This window comes from Leptinotarsa decemlineata, unplaced genomic scaffold (genome assembly GCF_025532065.1).
Source record: "Leptinotarsa decemlineata unplaced genomic scaffold, Ldec_3_MD MMD2_tig00005379, whole genome shotgun sequence".
Classification (NCBI taxonomy): Eukaryota; Metazoa; Arthropoda; class Insecta; order Coleoptera; family Chrysomelidae; genus Leptinotarsa; species Leptinotarsa decemlineata.
The window spans coordinates 1-19736 of NW_027412621.1; the positions used below are offsets into that span (position 1 = coordinate 1).

The 19736-nt window shown below is 36.9% G+C and overlaps 2 protein-coding genes across 2 annotated transcripts; both read right to left on the reverse strand.

Annotated features, from left to right (window-relative positions):
- Positions 1-8573: 8573 nt before the first annotated feature.
- Positions 8574-11536, reverse strand: LOC141484253 (uncharacterized). Its single transcript, XM_074179332.1, has 2 exons — positions 11174-11536; positions 8574-9337 (listed from the first exon to the last, which is right to left on the reverse strand). The coding sequence occupies exons 1-2, from the start codon at positions 11534-11536 to the stop codon at positions 8660-8662; spliced, it is 1041 nt and encodes a 346-aa protein (XP_074035433.1). The 3' UTR covers positions 8574-8659.
- A 4910-nt stretch (positions 11537-16446) lies between these two features.
- Positions 16447-19421, reverse strand: LOC141484254 (uncharacterized). The gene is made up of 2 exons (XM_074179333.1): positions 19076-19421; positions 16447-17459 (listed from the first exon to the last, which is right to left on the reverse strand). Exons 1-2 carry the CDS (start codon positions 19131-19133, stop codon positions 16510-16512), a joined length of 1008 nt encoding a protein of 335 aa, XP_074035434.1. The 5' UTR covers positions 19134-19421; the 3' UTR covers positions 16447-16509.
- Between the last annotated feature and the right edge of the window lie 315 nt (positions 19422-19736).

Consider the following 19736-nt stretch of genomic DNA (forward strand, 5'->3'; position numbering starts at 1 on the left):
TTTGGCAGGTAGTCTTCAAAATAACTTTGCACTCTAGACAAGTGCTGAGTCAACATTGTTTTCATTTCTTCTTTCAGAGTAAGATCGTTTTCTTTAAGAAACTGATTCAAAGTTGAAAACATCGAACAATCTCCATTCTTTAAACTTTTTTCCCAAAGCATAAGTTTCTTCTTGAATGCTTCAACTTTACTGGTCAATTGAAAAATATGCGTTTCGTTCCCCTGCAAAGACTTGTTAAGAATGTTCAAACGTTCAAAAATATCTGTCAGGAACGCCAGTTTAAGGAGAAAACTTTCATCAATAAACATATCAGCAAGAGCATTATTGTCTTCACTCAGAAAAATGTGGATTTCTTGCCTCAGCTCAAACAATCTTAGCAGAGAATTGCCCAGAGATAGCCATCGAACACTGCTATAGTACAAAAGCGACGAGTGTTGAGCGCCTGTGTCATCACATAGTTTAGAAAAAAACCGGGCTTTCATTGGTCTTGTTTTGATGAAATTTATTACTTGGATCACGGTTTTTTATAACTGCACTTAACTCTGAACTGAACTTTGCTGCTGCCAGTGCTTCTCGGTGTATAATACAGTGTGTCCAAACAGCGTTTGGGGCTTTTTCCCGAATGCGAGATTGTAGTCCTATGTAGCGGCCTGACATTGACCGGCCTCCATCAGTACACACCCCAACACAGTCTTCCCAGTTAATATCATTCTCCGCCATAAAAATTGTTAACAATATCAAACAACTCTTTACCAGAGGTGCCTCCTTCAATTTCCTTACAAAACAACAAATCTTCTATCAACTGGTTTTCATTCACATACCTAACGTAGCAAATTAAATGAGCGTCTTTGTGACTGTCAGTAGCCTCGTCTAATTGAATTCCGAACTCTTTACCTCTCAAACTATTTATAAGCTGGTTGTTAATGTCCTCAGATATGTCATCAATCCTCCTGCTTATTGTATTGTTTGACAGAGGAATTTTAAGAAGCTGCTTCCCTGCATCCTCGCCAATCATTATCTTAGCCATGTCAACGGCAGCTGGTAAAATAAGCTCTTCCGCAATTGTGTGAGGCTTTTTGCATTTTGCAATGTGATATGCCACTTTGAATGAAGCTAAAAGTGCATTGCTGTTAACTTTGGAATGTTTAGAAAAAGAAGCCTTTTGTTTTACTGCCTCAGTTTCCTTTCTTTTAAAGAATTCTCTTGGTTTCCCTATCAAGTTTGAGTGGACAGTTTCTAAATGCCGTTTTAGTTTACTAGGCAGCATAGATTCGACTGATAAACCTTCATGCAAACAACACATTGCGGGCGCTCTTCATTATTAATTTCAATACAAGAAAAACCAAAGTCTAAATACTTATCGTCATATTTTCTGTATTTTGGTTTACGGCTTCCCTCAACTGCCTCGGCATCGCTCTTTACAGAAGTTGACGCGGAATCACTACTTTGTTTACTTCCTTGTTCAGTTTTATTTGAAGATAAAAATCTTTTCATTTTAAAGAACAATATAATAGCCAACACTAAATAAACTGAGCAAAACTACAACTTCACTACTTTGATTATTTACTTCACTTGTGCGACGTTCACACTGTGTAAACATAACGAGTTCCAAGAACAGAATGACGTACAGTCGTACACGTACCGAGATGCAAAGCTCTGTTGCATATTTGTTTTGTTTGTGCACCCGGCCGGCTGGGCCAGTAAGGTCCGGCAGGGGAAAAAGGGGGTAGTAAGTCCAAAGCCGCGCGCACAGACTGGTCCGCACTGTATTGTAGCATGATGACGTTTAGACTCTTTGGTAGACAACGGCGGCGCACCTAGCACTAGCTCGCGGCGCCCGGGGGCGCCGTGACGCACACTTTGGGAACCTCTGCACTATAGTAAATTTTCAAAGTGCATCCCTCCTTGTTCAAGACACATTTCAGCTCGTTCAATTGTTTCTTTCAACACGTTTTGTAACATTTGAGGCGATATACTTCTAAATGCCTGTTGAATCCTTTCTTCTAAGATTTCGAGAGTGGCTGGGGCTGTTGCATAGTAGACCCTTTCTTTTACATATCCCCAAATGAAGAAATCTAACACAGTCAGATCCGGTGAGCGGGCAGGCCACCGTACTGGACCGTTGGCTGCAATAACTCTATTATTAAAATGCTCTATTAAAAAATCAAGTACGTCTCTGCTATTATGGGGTGGTGCTCCATCTTGCTGCAAGTAAATTTGCCGTAAAACTTCTAAAGGCATATCATTAAGATGATCCTCGATTTCATTTTGAAGAAAACCCAAGTATCTAACCCCTGTTAACTGACTTTGAAACAATATTGGACCAATTATTCTGTTTCCAACGATACCAGCCCAGACATTGACGCCAAACCTTTCTTGAAAATTGCCCTCTCTCATTGCATGTTGATTTTGTTGGGCCCAGTACCGACAATTCTGCTTATTAAACATGCCATTATTTGTAAACCGTGATTCGTCGGAAAATAGAATGAAGTTGATAAAATTTGGGTTAACTCTATGATTTTGAAGCAACCAATCACAAAATACTACTCTTCTATTGCCGTGGTCAGCATACAAATGTTGATGTAACTGATATTTAAATGCTCGATATCCGTGCTTTTTCAGTATTTTTCTTGCTGATTCGTGACTTATCTGCATTTCTCTACTAATTACTCTTAAAGAAACCGTTTTGTCAACTTCTACCATAGCAAGAACGTTAATCTCAGTCTCCTCATTTATGACAAACCTCTGTTCTGCGTCTCGATTTCCCTCTTGCCTAAAACGACTCTCAACATAGGGAAAATACTGATGAGATGGGTGTTGCCGATTGGGATATCTCTGAGCATACAACTCAGCAGCTTTCCTTGAATTTCTGTGGCATTCTCCAAACAATAACAACATATCCACTTCTTCACTTTGAGTATACATTATTTCGACGAAAAATTAAACTAAAATTAACGAAAATCAAGAGAAACTTCTACTTTCTGCTCATAAAGCTTATGTCACTGTCATAACCTAGGTGAGCGTTTTGTTCTCCAAAGAGGCTTGATGGAAATAACCGCAAAATATTATGCATCATTCCTATCCATGGCACCCTTGACAAAAGTAAATGAATTTGTATCGAGTATTTTCCTCAGTAATATTTAATTTATGTTCTTATTTGTAATCCAATCGCAAATAAAATTAGTATCGTTAGATTTGTCAAAAAATCCTTTTTTCGGAAAGTGCTTGTCAAAAAATGGTCGCCATTTGAAAAATAATAGTTAGACACGAAAATGTTATTTTGTAAACTTGTCTCATTCATATTCAACACACTAGTCACTAAAACTCCGCTATTGCAATTTTCTGATATCACCTGAGGTCCATAGATTAGTTTACGTCCGATCATGGCCACCTAGATGCAATTTTAAAAGTGACTCTGAAAAAATGAAGTAGGCTGAAAAACTTCCGAAAATGTCAGTTTCTGATCCAGAATTGTCTCAGAAATCCAAAAATGTTACAATATACAGGGAGTACCATTTAAAAATTCAGAACCGGAGCCATTTCCGCTGAAACCGGAAGTGACCGGAAAGTGAAAAATATGTGAAAACTCTCCTCTCCACATACCATTTATCTGTACCAAATCTCGTTTTGATACACCTAATAGTCTAGAAGTTATGACTTGTCTAATAGATTCGTTGACACCCGGTATACAGTGCTCGATTTCTAGAAATTGAGGTACCGGAACTACAACCTGCCGAGACTTATCACCCACCCCCTTCTATTATATATCATTCCATCACCACAAAACAGTGTTTGCCTGTGTAAAGAATTAGGTTCTTGAAAGGAAATAAGAAGACTTTATAGAACTCAAACTTCTTTTATTAACATAAATAGAAGTAGAGCAATACAGCGTTACTTTTTGTATTCGGATTCTTTTTGAAATACAGTCCAAAACTTTAACTTGTTTTCATCGTATTTCTTTTCTCTTGATCTCTCCTTACTATTGACAGCTAGCGCTGAGTGGTGTCCAGAAACAAGCCAAGTGTCAACGTACTTTTCTGGTTGAAAGAGCCGGAGAGGAGGTCCATTTATTTTTACAAACAACAGGCCAGACACCGTTGTAATTTTGAGTGACGATCTCAGAGGTGTTATTATTAAATTCATTTGAGAAAACCCTCTTTCACATTCACTTGATGAAATGGCAACCGAGTTGATCGATTGCTCGAGCCGACAGAGGCTGTCTGGTAACGTTCTGGAGTAGATATATTCTCGAAAACCCGTTATTAACTGTCTTTCGTTAAGCTTAAACCTGGAAGCAAGTTTCCTCATTTCGTTTTCTCCGAACGTTATTGGGATGTCTTCAGGCCAGTTTCTAGTGTCCATAACTTTGAAAGTTTCTGCTAACTTACTGTCTTTTTCATTTAACAGTCTCGCTTCAATAGACGTTTTCAGTGCTCCGTTAAATTTTTCCGGGTTCATCGGTTGGTCGTTTACTCGACCAGCTTTTGTTTGGAGAGGAACACTGAAAAAAGACAAGTTGTCAACTGCTTCTTGGGCCATTTTAGAGTATAAACCAGGAGTTGTGTTCCTTTGAATAAAGCAACTACGATTTGCAATTTTCTATTTGCATAGCTCAAATCTGCGTTGCAATGCTGTAAAGCTTCACTTAGTTCTGAAAGCTCTTGTAAAGCGTCAGTCATCAAACCCAGGTCTAATATGAAATTTGTATCTGTGATTTTGTTGAGGAGGCCTGAAAAAGTACTTCTTTCTTTGTTGTCTCAAGTTGTATCATTTGAAGCTTCTTTGAAGTGTTGTACTAACGCCTCGTAGGACTCCCATACAGCTGAGACAGATCTGAAACTAGATGCGACCCAACGGGTGATCAAAACTCTTCCAATTTTAAAATTTCTGCCTCTAATAGATTCGCACAGTTCCGGAGTTCCCTACTGTTCTTTGGTGAGGCGTGATAGACAACATAGAGTTTATCAATAAAGGATTTGAATCTGCTTACTCCTGAAACAGATTTAATAACGTCTGAAACTGACAGCTCAAGTCTGTGGTTTGCACAGTGCCAGACAATAATAGAAGGGAATTTTCGACAAAATAATGCCTCAATTCCTTTGTGTTTTCCGAGCATGGTAGCAGCACCATCACAAGTTAAGCTTGTCAAGTTATCGCTTAATAACTGCTCAGATAACCCATTTGAATGAAGGCAGTTCATTAAAGAGTCAAATACTTGTTCAGCGGTAACGCCATCAAGTTCTACCAGATCCAGAAATACGTTAGTGGAGCCACACATACCAGTTTTTTTCAAAGAACACCGGACGTATACAATCAAACTTGACTTATTACTTAAGGAAGTGGATTCATCAATTATAAGACCAATTTTTGTCTCATTCTCAATAATGTCACTTACAAATTTTTTCTTCATTTCCTTACTGATGTGCAAAGCAATGTTAGCACAAGCTTTGTCAGAATGTAAAATGCGACCCATGTTAATCCCGTTAAGTTCTTGCAAATCTATTTCTGTTTCAAAATCATTAAAGGATTGATTTTCTTTAACAACCTTGTATGCCATTCGAAATATTTTTCGGTCACTTCTTTTTCCTGGGAACGCTGTTTCAAGATATTTTTCTCCAATGCTCCGTCTTTAGCTTCGGATAAAATTTTATCTGCTGCTTTATGGCCAGCACTCTCTTTGTGGTCATGAATTTTTTTCCTTAACCCATTAAAGCCCAGCTTATTTTTTTTCCTCAAATATTCAAAAAAATCGTTAGTTATTACTGTTTTAAGTATAAAAATCTGGTTGCAACATATATCTTTCATTGTCTCATCGAGGAAGTGCTTTTTTTTTTAAAGTATGATATATCATACGTTGGGAAGTGATGAGTACTACTTATGAAGAAAAAACAGGAATTATCAACGATATGCTCTATTCTGTCATATCTCACTTCATTCAAAACAGCTTTTGGAGTTTTTGGTTTTGGCCCATGACGATATTCAGGACCCGTAAGAATGGCAAGTACAACGCGTCGTATAAACTGCAGAAGAGATATTTTTCTGTCCACATATCTGTAGAGCATCCACATATTTACAATGGAGCCATTCAAACAAAATCTAATGTGAGGCCAGTACCATTTTCTGGATCTTATTCTTATTCGATATAGTCCTCGTTGACCATCAAAAATATCCACCCCACCATGCCATGGTTGTATGAATTTATCAATGATGGCTGTTCCACTTGCACTGGAGCTCTTTCCTTTTTAGACCAACGGTTGCAGGCCCCTTTTGATAGACACGTTTCTGAATCCACAATGTTCGTTGCGATTGTTACCTGGTTATTGTCATTCCAACGTATAAGTGTTATGTTGTTCGCTGTATCGGTAATAGCATGTGTTGATCCTCGCTTTTCTTTTTTGAGATCTCTGAGTGGTGCCTTTTCTATCCTGTCTGATCTGATTGTTCCAATACAATTCAAGTTATATCCTCTGAAAGTATGTAATAATGGCAAAGAAGTGAAATAATTATCAATGATAGTACTTTGCTCTGGACTGTACTTCAAACATAGATTCTCGCAGACACTAGATCCCAAGGTTTTGCCCTGAAGCTTTTCTCCAGCCCCACAATAAGGATTTAATTTCAAGAGATATCCTTCAGAAGTTGTTAGGCACCAGAATTTGAAGCCATATCTTATCGGCTTGCCCTTGATGAATTGCTTCATGCTGTGATGGCCATAGTATGGCTCCATTGCCTCATCAACCGAAAAGTTTGAACCTAAGGGCTGGAACATATTCTGGGAATCTCTATTTACATGATCAACTAATGGCTGAATTTTATATATTTTGTTCTTCTGATCAATTTTATTATTATCGTTGAAGTGAAGATATCGATGGATGAGACATAACACATGGATCAATAAGTCCCGAGACTAACAATGAAAACAACATTTTTTTTACAAAATTTTTTTTTATTCATCAACATAATCTCCTTTTAGGGTAATACAATGGTTCCAACGCTTTTCCAATTTTTCAATACCATGTTTATAAAAAAATGTATCTTTCGCTTCAAAATAAGTTTTAGTTTCAGCGATGACCTCCTCATTTGAGCCAAATCTTTTTTCCTGGAGCATTTTTTTAAGATCAGCAAAGAGCCAGTTGTCACTGGGGGCTAAATCTGGTGAGTATGGGGGGTGGGGAAGCAGATCAAAGCCCAATTCGTTTAATTTTGCCATTGTTTTCATCGACCTGTGGCAAGGTGCATTGTCTTGGTGAAAAAGGATTTTTTTTCTCTGCATGTGCGGTCGTTTTTTTGCGATTTCCTCCTTCAAACGTACCAGTAAGTCAATATAATAATCACTGTTGATCGATTTACCTTTTTCGAGGTAGTCAATGAGAATCACGCCATGCGCATCCCAAAAAACTGACGCCATCACTTTGCCAGCTGACTGCTGCGTTTTCGGACGTTTCGGACGGCTTTCGCCAGCTGTGCGCCACTCAGATGACTGCCGCTTTGACTCTGGAGTGTAGTGATGTATCCATGTTTCGTCCATGGTCACGTAACGACGCAAGAAATCTTTTTTGTTGCGAGTAAATAGCGATAAACAGCTTTCTGAATCGTCGACTCGTTGCTGTTTTTGTTCCATCGAAAGCAATCGCGGCACCCACTTAGAAAAAAACCTGTTTCATGCTCAATTTTTCATGAAGGATAGTAAATACACTTCCATATGATATCTGTGTCATCTCAGCAATCTCACGGAGCTTCACTTTACGATCTTTCATTACAATTTTTGTCACTTCACTCACATTTTCCGGTGTAAAGCCGCGGTCAGACTATGCTGTTTAGCAGCCGCTACTAACCAGCCGCTGGTAAATATCACCATCAGCCAGCGGATCTGAGGGGTTCACATTTAAGGTAACTAGCCGCTAGTACAGTTGATGTTGGTGACTTGAAAACATCGTGTGTGGTGTGTTGTGTGCATCATGTCATCTATTGGTGTGAGTCGTGAAGTTCTGAGACGTGTGTTAAATATTGGAATAAAAGAGTTGTGTGAACAGATGTTGAAACGGAAGAAAAGGCGATGGTGGGTTAGATCCTGGATATTAAGAAGAAACAATCTGGGGGCATCAGCAAGACTTTTTAAGGAACTAGAATTGGAAGATCCGTCATCTTATGCAAACATTTTAAGAATGTCAGTTCCAAAATTTAAAGAGCTATTAGAGTTAGTCACTCCGCTTATCCAGAAAAAAGACACCAAATTCCGTCAGGCTATTCCAAGTAAAACAAAACTAGAAATAACTTTACGTTATCTAGCAACTGGAGACAGTTACAAGTCTTTGGCCTACCTGTTTAGAGTTCCTCATAACTCAATTTCAGTGTTCGTTCCAGAAGTGTTGAGCAGCATTTACGAGGTTTTACAGCAGTTTATCAAGGTACAGTAGTAGGTACATTATTTACTCCTATTTGTATCTGTAGTTAGCTTATCAAATAGAAAATAATTGACCTTTTCTGAAAAAACGAGCAAGGGATATTTTCTTACAGGAGAGTTAGGAGGCCTAGGACAAGAATTTATAAGCACATTTCACTTTTAACAATAATGTAGTTTATTAATCTTCTTCACTTTGTGTATAACAATTAATTTTGTTATGTAAAACAAACTGGAAATATTTTAGTTTCTGGAAAGTCAGTTATTAAAATCGGCAAGGTGGGTCCCAGCATCACAGATTCCAACCATGGCTTGGGATACAATGTCCAAACCTCCAATGTCGTCTTGGTTGGATATACCTGGTGTTTGGCCAGAGCTGTTGTGACTGAATGGTGACATCTGAGAAAAAGAGCTACCGCTGTACGGTGACATCAGGGGATGTGGGGTCGAACAAGAGCTACCGCTGCTGTATGGTGACTGCAAGCGCTGCTGCATCGAACACTGTCCTTGCTCATTATCCAAACAGAGCAAGCGTTCTGTTGTGATAAGGGTGTTAATCTTGCTTTGTAGGGCGATGAAATTTCTTAATGGCATCTCCCTTAATTGGCTAGCAATATACTTGCCATATTTGTCGAATTGATCTTCGTTTTCAGCAACTAATTTACCTATATCATGCAACTTATCCACTGACTTTTCAAAACGTGTTTGAGGTTTCTTACTACCAGAAGTTGTTTCAATATGATTCAAGTGACGAGATGGGGGTAGCATTTTTTCAGGAGATCTTTTTGCTGCTTTATTACCTGATGCAGAAGGCGTTGAATACTTATTTCTTTTTGAAGGGCTTGGAGTGTTAATCTTGACAGAGGTGATTGCTTCGGTGTCCTCAGATGGATAGTCGTAGTCCTCATTTTGCATTGCCATCTCCGTAATGTGGTCCTAAAAAATAAAAAAATTGAAAAAAAGTAGGATAAGAAAATAACAATTTAACTTATAACAATTAAATATACACTTCCAGACGGTAAAATTATTATAAATTAATTTTATATATTAATATAATATATAATATAATATAATATATAATATAATTTTTTTATATTAATATAAATTAATATAAATTTTTTACAGAGTGTTCCGTAAGTAAGAACCTCGTACACAAAATTCGTAATGTGTTTCGTTGGGTCAAAATAAGCAAAAAAGTTCATATTGACAAAACTTTAATCTCGCGTGTTTTCCCGTCTTTCGGTCTCTCCAGATTTTGTACAAAAAAATACGAAAGTCTGTAACGATTGTTCAAAATCTTTACAGGCCGACAGACGCGAGAAGCGAGATAGAACTTTTGTCCATATCAACGTTTTTGCTTATTTTGACCCAGACAACCAAACTACGAAAGTTTTGGTACTTTTACGGAACCCCCTGTACATTTAAGAAAATTACAATTGTTACTTTTGTACGTTCTATTTCAGGTACCTGATAGAATAGCTGAATGGAAACAAATTCAAAAGTCGTTTGAATGTAAGTGGAACTTTCCTGATTGCTGTGGGGCACTGGACGGAAAACATATCAGAATTCAACGACCTCCAAACAGCACTTCTCTATTTTATAACTACAAGGGGACATATAGTATTGTTTTATTTGCCATGGTGGATGCAGAATACTGCTTCAGATATATTGACGTTGGATGTGATGGCCGATCTAATGATAGTACCATTTACAACAATTCCACTTTGAAAATTGCTCTTGAGAGAAACCTTTTAAACTGGCCTATAGGAGGACTTTGCGTTGCCGATGATGCATTTTGTCTCACGTCTTACATGTTGAAACCATATTCACATAGAGGTCTCTCTGTGGAAGAGCAAATTTTCAATTACAGACTATCTCGAGCTAGGCGTGTTGCTGAAAACGCCTTTGGTATCTTGGCCAGCCGTTTCCGCATATTCAGCAGACCTATTCCGTTGGACGTGGGTACAGTGGAAATTCTTGTAAAAGTAAGTTGTGGTCTGCACAACTGGTTAAGAATAACATCATCACAGACGTATATGACCCGGGATCAGTTGATGAAGAGGACTTGATGACAGGAGTTATAAACCCAGGTGAATGGCGCCAAGACCCTAACACTATGTCTCCATTACAAAGACTGTATGCATCCAACAACTACAAACAAGAAGGAAATGACGTGCGCGAGTGGTTTACCCAGGAGTTTACAACAACCTTGGCTGTTCCTTGGCAAATGAAATCTATCGGACATGAATGTACTGAAAGCGACTAATTTGCCCAAGAACTATCTGATACATACACGAAGAAATGTTTGTTTCTTAGGAAAATTGACAGTATTTGTATGTACATCATTTTCCCAAATAAACTTTAATTTGCAGAAAAACAATGTTTTCCAAAAGTAATTGTCTCTACCTTAAAAATTCCACGATTACCGTACTAGATTAGTTTTTAGACTACTTTAAAAAGATTAAATTTGTACTAAAATAAACTTTAACCAGTTAACTGGCACTTTGACGCATACAATGGTTTTTATTGGTTTTAGCCAAAATGAGGGGCAACTTTTAACATTTTCAAATGAATTTTCAAAACCCTAATATTTTGCTCCTGTATAGGCTTATACTTGACATGTTTTGTGTACATTTCGTCAAATATTAAACAAACCTTTAGTAATAGTTAACAAATTTATACAAGTAATAAAAACTTAGTTTTGAAGAATAATCTTTAAGTTTTATATTTTTAACACAAATCTAAGGTATGTTGCTATAATTTTAAACTTACCAGATTCGATGATGAGTCACGACCAACAATACTACTGCTCCAGAACATTTGGGCTGCCGAGAACCACACCAGTCTAGGTTTGTAGACGTCATCTGCTCCCGCACCACTCTTCTTTGACTTTTTTATTTTGTACACTTCATTTCGATAAGTATCTCTCAAACTTTTTATTTTTTTCTTCAGTGGGGCCAAATCTACTTTCAGTCCTCGTTCTTCAAGTTTCTGCAATAACTCCTTATATGCTGAGTCTTTGGCATTTCTGTTGATATAGTCTGCACACGAAGCGTCCCACAGACAAGGATAATTTTGGAATATATCTAGGAAAGTAATTATATCTTTACCCGACCACTTGTTACTGTCGACCATATTCACTGGAAAAAATGAATAGAAAATACAGTAGAATAGAAAAATATAGAAAACCAACACTTCTTTTAACTAGACACGTGTTAATTCACCAGCCGCTTGTGAGCTACTAGGGGTTCACATTGGCTGGCTGGCGCCAGCGAGGAGATCACGTGACTGCCTGCGGATGGTAGGCAGCGCTAAAAAGTTAAACATGTTCAACTTCCGATTGTGGCTAGTCCGCTGGCATTCACCAGCCGCTGGTTCTGGGTCAGACTAGGCTGCTTGCTGGCAATATTACCAGCGGCTGGTTAGTAGCGGCTGCTAAACAGCATAGTCTGACCGCGGCTTAACAGCTTCCACAGGTCTACCCGAGCGTTCTGCGTCATTTGTGTCGGTACGACCACGTTTAAACTCGGCAAACCACCGACAAATCGTTGCTTTTGATGGACAAGAGTCCGGGTAACATTTTTCAATCCATTCTTTCGCTTGCACGGTGTTTTTACCCATTAAAAAACAATGTTTTATCAGAACACGAAACTCGGTTTTTTCCATTTTTTAAACAAACTACAAAACGACTTTACTCTAACCTCGATAACTCAGCTGTTTCTGGTCCGATCGACTTAAAATTTCGACACGTTTCAAGCAAAGGTTAGTACTCTAGAAAGACGTGGTTACTGGTTTACTAAGAGCGCCATCTCTGGGTTAGTCTCGGGACTTATTGATCCATGTAGTACTATTACTGACCAAATGATTGAATGTATCTGGTTGTGTTTCCCAGTAAAGCCTTCTATTTGGCACTTTACAATACCCGGATAAGAACAGAATTGCAAAGTACTTGTATAACTCATCAGAAGATAATCTAAATTCATGATCACCTTTGAAGGCTGCATACTTTTCACTTTCATCGCAAATGAATTTCATGAATTCTTCATCATAAAAAATTATGAAAATATCGATTGGTTGCAAATTTTCATCTCTAATTGTTTGAACAAAGCTTGGTTCTGGTGTAACGGGTAATTTTGATTTTTCATTTCTTGTTTTCAAGTTGACTGTATTCCACTGACGTTTTTTGATGTTTCTTTTGATTTCTTTCTCTTTCAACTCCTTAGAGAATAAAATGGATTGCGGTTTATTATCTTCCGAAGATTCACTGTCGGATGTTTCAAGGTCGGTATCACTAACATGTTTTTGTGGCAGTAAATTTAGTTATGTCTTCACATTCTCATCATCAACGCTAAAAACCTCCATAGGTTCTCTGAGCACTCCCTTTCCAATGTTTCGGATGGTACCTACATCTTCTTCGTCGCTCGGAGCATCGTCTTTGTCACTATCGGCAGCATTGTTGGGAGGAAGAAGAATTAGCTCCAATTTCTGAGCATGTTGCACTTCCTCATAGTCTTCGTCATCAGAACTTAATTGTTCAAGATAATTTAGCAACTCTTCTGCATCTCGAGGATCTTCTGGGTTATAAAATTGTTTTCTGTAAAAAAGGAAAAACTAGTCACCAACGCCCAACGTATGATATATCATACAGTGACTAAGAATTGAAAAAAAAGGAATAATTTTACCGAGTTGTCCCACTGCTCTTAAGGATATTACTTCTTAGTATTTACATTATGTGTATAGCTTATAAAAAATACTCTAGGACATAATTTGCAAGAATTCCACCGAAAAGAACTTACCTCAATGGCATTTTAGAACACAGTCAGTAAAAACTATTACAAAAACAACTGTAAAACCCAAATTTCACAAATCTCGCTCAACAGGCTTTGAATATAAATGAAATAAACCTTCAGAAACAGGCTCTGACAAGAACTGGTACAGAATGCACTATATGACAATGTTTACTTAACCTCAAATGCACATGTGTTTTGTGTATGATAAATCATACGGTGGGCGTTAATGGGTTAACACAATTGCTATTTCTTTGTTGAATTTTACAAGGTATCTATTAAAGGCTTATAAGCATATATTGAATTAACCATAAAAAAGTATCAGGAACAAAATGATAAAAATACTAGAGAAAATGAACAAAATTTATATGTTAAATACTTCACTAATTCCTTAATAACTAGTCTAGAAAACAAACCAAATAAATTTTTGACAACCAACAGATTATTTTCTCATAAAACAAAGTTCTGCTTTTATAAAATAACAAGGGTTTCCATTGAACACAAATGAACTCGTGATGCACTGTTGTGGTAAGGAATATTGCTTTAGTCCTAGCTCAGCACCAAACCGTTATTTTTAACATGTTTTTCTATCATCAAATGATAATCTTTAAGCGAAGATTAAACAAACATTACATCGGTAACATTAAAAATATGTTTATCATGTTACTGTAAACTTCCATGAGGACATTGTTCAATTACACAACACAACAAAAAAATATTTTTTGAATGTTTCCTACACTAAATTAGTCAATTTCTACTAATTTTGGGGTGATAAAAACGAAAATAACAATGAAAAATTTTTATTAGCTCTGGTTTTTGAGATACACAGTACTTAATCTTAAAGAGTAGTTATACTATACGTGAAAAGTGAAAGTACATAAAACAATATTGTTATGTTTCTTTTAGAATATTTTAAGTACAAAATTTATAAAAAAAACATTATTCTTAGTGTTTTGACAAATAAAAGAAGTTTGTACCACCAAATTTCAATTAAGTCCATCCGATTCATTGTAAGATCGCTGTCGTTTAGCTTGTCTTTTATAAAACACTTCTGGAGCATCCCTACACACAGACCAGCAGTAGTCTGCAAGCATTGCTTCATTCCCTGATATCTCTGTTCCATTAAGGCAATGTTTTGATGGAATCTTTCTCCATGTTCGTCACTCACAGCTCCACAGTTTTGTGGGAAGAAATTAAGATGAGAGTGAAGAAAATGAATTTTTAAGGACATGTTGCATCCAAGTTGGTGGTAAGCTTGAAGAAGCTCTTTAACCAATGCTGTGAAGTTATCATCTCTTTTGTTACCTAAAAACCCATGTACAACCCCCTTAAAGGCTTCCCAGGCTCTTTTTTCATTTCCTGTTAAAATCATGTCAAAAGCAGGATCATTTACGATTTCACGGATTTGAGGCCCAATAAAGATGCCTTCCTTGACTTTAGCATCACTCAACCTGGGAAACTTTGCTCTCAAGTACTTAAAAGCTTGTCCTTCCTGGTCCATGGCCTTCACAAAGTTTTTCATTAGTCCCAACTTAATATGTAATGGGGGAAGGAGAACATCCTTAGGATCTACAAGAGGCTCGTAAACTACATTTTTCTCATTAGGGTTTAAGGTCTCGTGTAGGCCAGTTCATTTTTTATAGTGAGATTTTCTATCCCGACTGTCCCACAGACACAAAAAACAACAGTACTTGGTGAACCCTAATTGCATTCCTAGAAGTATAGCAATGACTTTCAGATCACCACAGATGTGCCACTTGTGTTGTTCATATTTGATTGATTTCAGAAGTGTTTTCATATTTATATACGTTTCCTTCATGTGAACTGCATGACCTATAGGAATAGAGGGTAGCTGATTTCCATTATGCAGAAGTACAGCTTTTAAGCTTAGTTTTGAAGAGTCTATAAACAGTCTCCATTCAGATGGAGTGTTATCCAAATTCAAGCAGTCCATCAAACCATTAACATCAGAACAAACTACGAGGTTTTCTTTTTTCTCAAAAAAAGGAAGCAAATCTTTTTGACGCTGTCTGTACTGAGATATTTTCACATCATGTTTTAGAAGATTCCACAATTATATGTGAAAAGTAATAGATTTGATTATTGTCGTTACTCACCTTCGCTTATAAGCAGCTTCATTCACTAAAGTGGGATTATCATAATTCATTTCTGATAGGGATTCTTCAGCAATTGTTGAAAGGATGGATATAGATGACTGACTGCTTGATGAAGAAGGCAGACCCATGGCTTTGGAGGGCAGACTATTGGAGGACGTTGAAAGAAGAATGTTATTCTCTAGCAGGCAGGCTGTCAATTGTGGGAGGTGATCTGTCATTTGTGGGAGGCGGGCAGTCAACTGAGGGAAGAGAACAGTCAATTGAGGGAGCCAGGCTCTCGATTGTGAGAGGCAGACTGTCAGGCATAGGAGCCAGACTTTCAGGCATAGGAGACAGACTTTCAGGCATAGGAGACAGACTTTCAGGCATAGGAGGCAGACTTTCAGGCATATGAGACAGACTTTCATGCATAGGAGACAGACTGTCAGATGCAGAAGACAAACAGTTACATACTGCAGACAACCAATTGCACACGGAGGGCAAATCATCGGACTTGAAAAGAATTGGTGAAACAGTACTTGAAATGAAACTGGAATGATGAATACGACTGATCCCCTCTACGCCTTCCACCTCAATAGGTACATTTTGAAAAATACGTCTGGGTTTCATTTTCTTCTGTACAGACCTGCCCTCTAAGGCAAGGCGCGCACTGAAGTAGTGTGGTAGTAGCGAGGTATTGGAATGGTGAGCGGTATAGGGATGGTGAGCATATGGCGTGGCGATCAAATAGCAACGAAGTGGTATGGAAATGGTGTAAAGCGCATTGTAGTGGCAAACAACGTTGGTGTCACCGATTCATCATGTCGTCCTCAGAGGATGAAGATGTTCTTTTACTTGTGCAACTTGCTAACCTGAATGCTAAAAATCAGGAGAAGGAGAAAAAACACTATTGGGTTCATCCCCTATGGCAGAAAAATAAAGAATTTGGAATTTTTAACGTATATAAAAAGGATTTGAACTTGGACGACCAAAAATTTAAACTTTTCTACCGAATGAAGAAAGGGACATTTTGCAAGTTGCTGACAAAACTACGCTCTATGCTTCAAAAAAAGGATACAAACTTCAGAAATTGTGTGTCTCCCGAAGAAAGACTTCTAGTAACACTGCGGTAAGTACGATAGAAAATATAAATAATAAGCACTTAAAATAATAAGTATTTATTAACCAAATGCAAACTTATAAAACATTATTTTGTAACGCATACTTAGAAGGTATCTGGTAATAATGAGGTTTTTAGATAACTATACTGACTATTTGGTAATAATGTATCTTGTGTAGGTAGCTGATGTACTGTCGAAAACGAAATATCTTCATAAGATGGCTGTGAATCAGTTGTCTCACATCGAGGTGGAGTACAGTTAGTACATGCTGCAGATGAACGGATGGAAGACATGCTGTCTGCAGCAAGCGATGAATAAGTAGGAGTTGGGGAGAAGAGAGGTGCAGAAGTAAGAGGTTCATCCAAGATTTCACCGGCAAGATTTAGGACTCTCACTTTATATTTTCTTTTCTGCTTGTCCGTCATTTTTTTCAAGTCTGGCAATAAACTCAACAAAAACTGCACATCGGCGTCATCATTAGTTAAAGCAGGTGGTCTATAGGATGCTTCCTTTTTTTTATTGAAATATTCCAATGCAGATTTGTTAACGTCTTCCAAAGTTACTTGATTCTGAGTATTTTTTATTATTTTAGGTTTCTTTACACCGAGTACTGACAAACTGGATACACTTCTCTTTTGTTTTCCTTGCTTTGGATCACGGGAATCGTTTTTTACATTTACATTTGATACATTCTGGTCGACTTCTTCAGTAATCGACTGTTCACCATCACTATCGTTATTTCTCCCTTGATTATTTTCATACGTTCCAGTTTTCTTTGCACTTCCTAATTGTTCACTTTCAAGCTCTTCGGTCTGTAAGTCTTCCGTAAATATTTCTTCATCAAGTATATCTGCCGCTTCATTATCCTTTGGTGCGCCAACATTACCCTTAGGTTGACGTGACTTTGTGAATGGTAAAACAAAACATATGTACTCCGAGAGATAGTAAGGGCGTTTTACTGATGCTCCAGATCCAGATGGCACGTATGTCTTTAAATGTTTTGTGTAACTTCCACGTAGATTCTTCCACCTTTTCTTGCAGTCCGCAACGGTAGCTGTAATATTAACATATATATATATATGTATATATATATATATACATATATATATATATATATATATTATATGTATATATATGTATATATATATATATATATATATATATATATATACATATATATATATATATATATGTATATATATGTATATATATATATATATATATATATATATATATATGTATATATATGTATATATATATATATATATATATATATATACATATATATATTATATATATATATATATATATATATGTATATATATATATATATATATATATATATATATACATACATATATATATATATATATATATATATATATATATATATATATATATATATGTATATATATATATATATATATATATATATATATATATATATATATATATATATATATATATATATATATATATATATATATATATGTATATATATATATATATGTATACATAAGGAAATGCAAATCATCCTAGCTTTTTGGACACTATTGAAAAAAAATGCAATTTCTTATATTTTGGAAAGTAAATGCCATACCGCTTGCTGCGCTTGTAAGGTAAAACAAATTACTAAATTATTGTCTTTGTTTCCAGTATTTCGCAACCGGATGCAATCTAAAGGCACTATCGTGTTATTTTTTGAGAGGTCATACTACCATTAGGGAAATAATTGCGAGAACTTCAGAAGTAATTTGGGAAGTTCTACAACCAACTTATCTTCCTAACCCTACCAAAGAAACATGGGTACAATCGGCTCAAAGATACTGGGAGTTATGGAACCTGCCAAATTGTGCTGGTAGTATAGATGGTAAACACATTAGGATCAAACGTCCACCAAAGTCAGGTTCCGAATTTATAAATTACAAAGGGTATTTTTCCATTGTTTTGATGGCTGTGTCAGATGCAGATGGATGTTTTTTGGCCATTGATGTAGGAGAGTATGGCCGAAACAGTGACGGGAGGGCATTAAAAGAAAGTAATTTTGGAAAGAAATTAGTCAACGGCACTTTAGACTTACCAGACCCATCTCCATTACCAGGACAAGACACAAATTTTCCATTTTATTTTGCTGCAGACGAAGCTTTTCCATTGATGTGTACTATGATGAAGCCCTACCCTAAAAGAGGCTTAACAAATAGGAGAAGGGTGTTTAATGGAAGGTTATCAAGAGGTCGCAAATCAGTTGAGTGCGCGTTCGGAATGATGTCATCCAAGTTCAGAATTTTACACACAACAATTGGTCTTAATATAAATACAGTGGACAGTATTGTTAAAGCAGTATGCGTATTGCATAATTTTATTAAAAAAGAGGAAGGTGTATTTTCGCGCTCACGAGGAAAGAAAGGAAACGATGATGACATAGAAGTAGAAAATGAAGAACAGCGTGATCCAAGACTCTCAAATCAAAGAAGAGCTACCAATCCAGCAATTGCTACACGAACGAAACTCTGTGATTTTTCTTCACAGTGGACGGCTCACTTGAAGGTCAAAAAAGATTTTGTGTATGAAGACAAAAGTATTAACACTTATAAACAATAGGCATGCGAGTACTGGAGAATCACAAAATAACCAATATATTTTTCAAAGAACCAAATTTTTATTACTTACCTTCTTTCCCTATGTCTTTTGCAATTTTGGACCAAGCCCGCTCTTGCACATGGCTCATATGATAATCCTCCGCGTATTATCATATAGACAGGGATATGCCTCTACAAGGGTTACAAAATGTATGTTGAATTCATGGTCATCTTGCATGTTTTTTCGTTTTCGTATAATTTTATTTTCATTCACAAATCCACGTCGTCACCAGTCGCTTGCCACTCGAAAATTAAGCTTGTCCGAGCTCAGTGGCACCAGACTGACATCACGCCACCTGCAAAATACCACTTCACCACTATTCCATTTTGATACGCGCGTCTTCATTTGTTTACATAGACTTTACCGATTCCACGTGCCACTTTGCTCTGGAAGGTAGTTCAAACATAGATTCTCGCAGACACTAGATCCCAAGGTTTTGCCCTGAAGCTTTTCTCCAGCCCCACAATAAGGATTGAATTTCAAGAGATATCCTTCAGAAGTTGTTAGGCACCAGAATTTGAAGCCATATCTTATCGGCTTGCCCTTGATGAATTGCTTCATGCTGTGATGGCCATAGTATGGCTCCATTGCCTCATCAACCGAAAAGTTTGAACCTAAGGGCTGGAACATATTCTGGGAAACTCTATTTACATGATCAACTAATGGCTGAATTTTATATATTTTGTTCTTC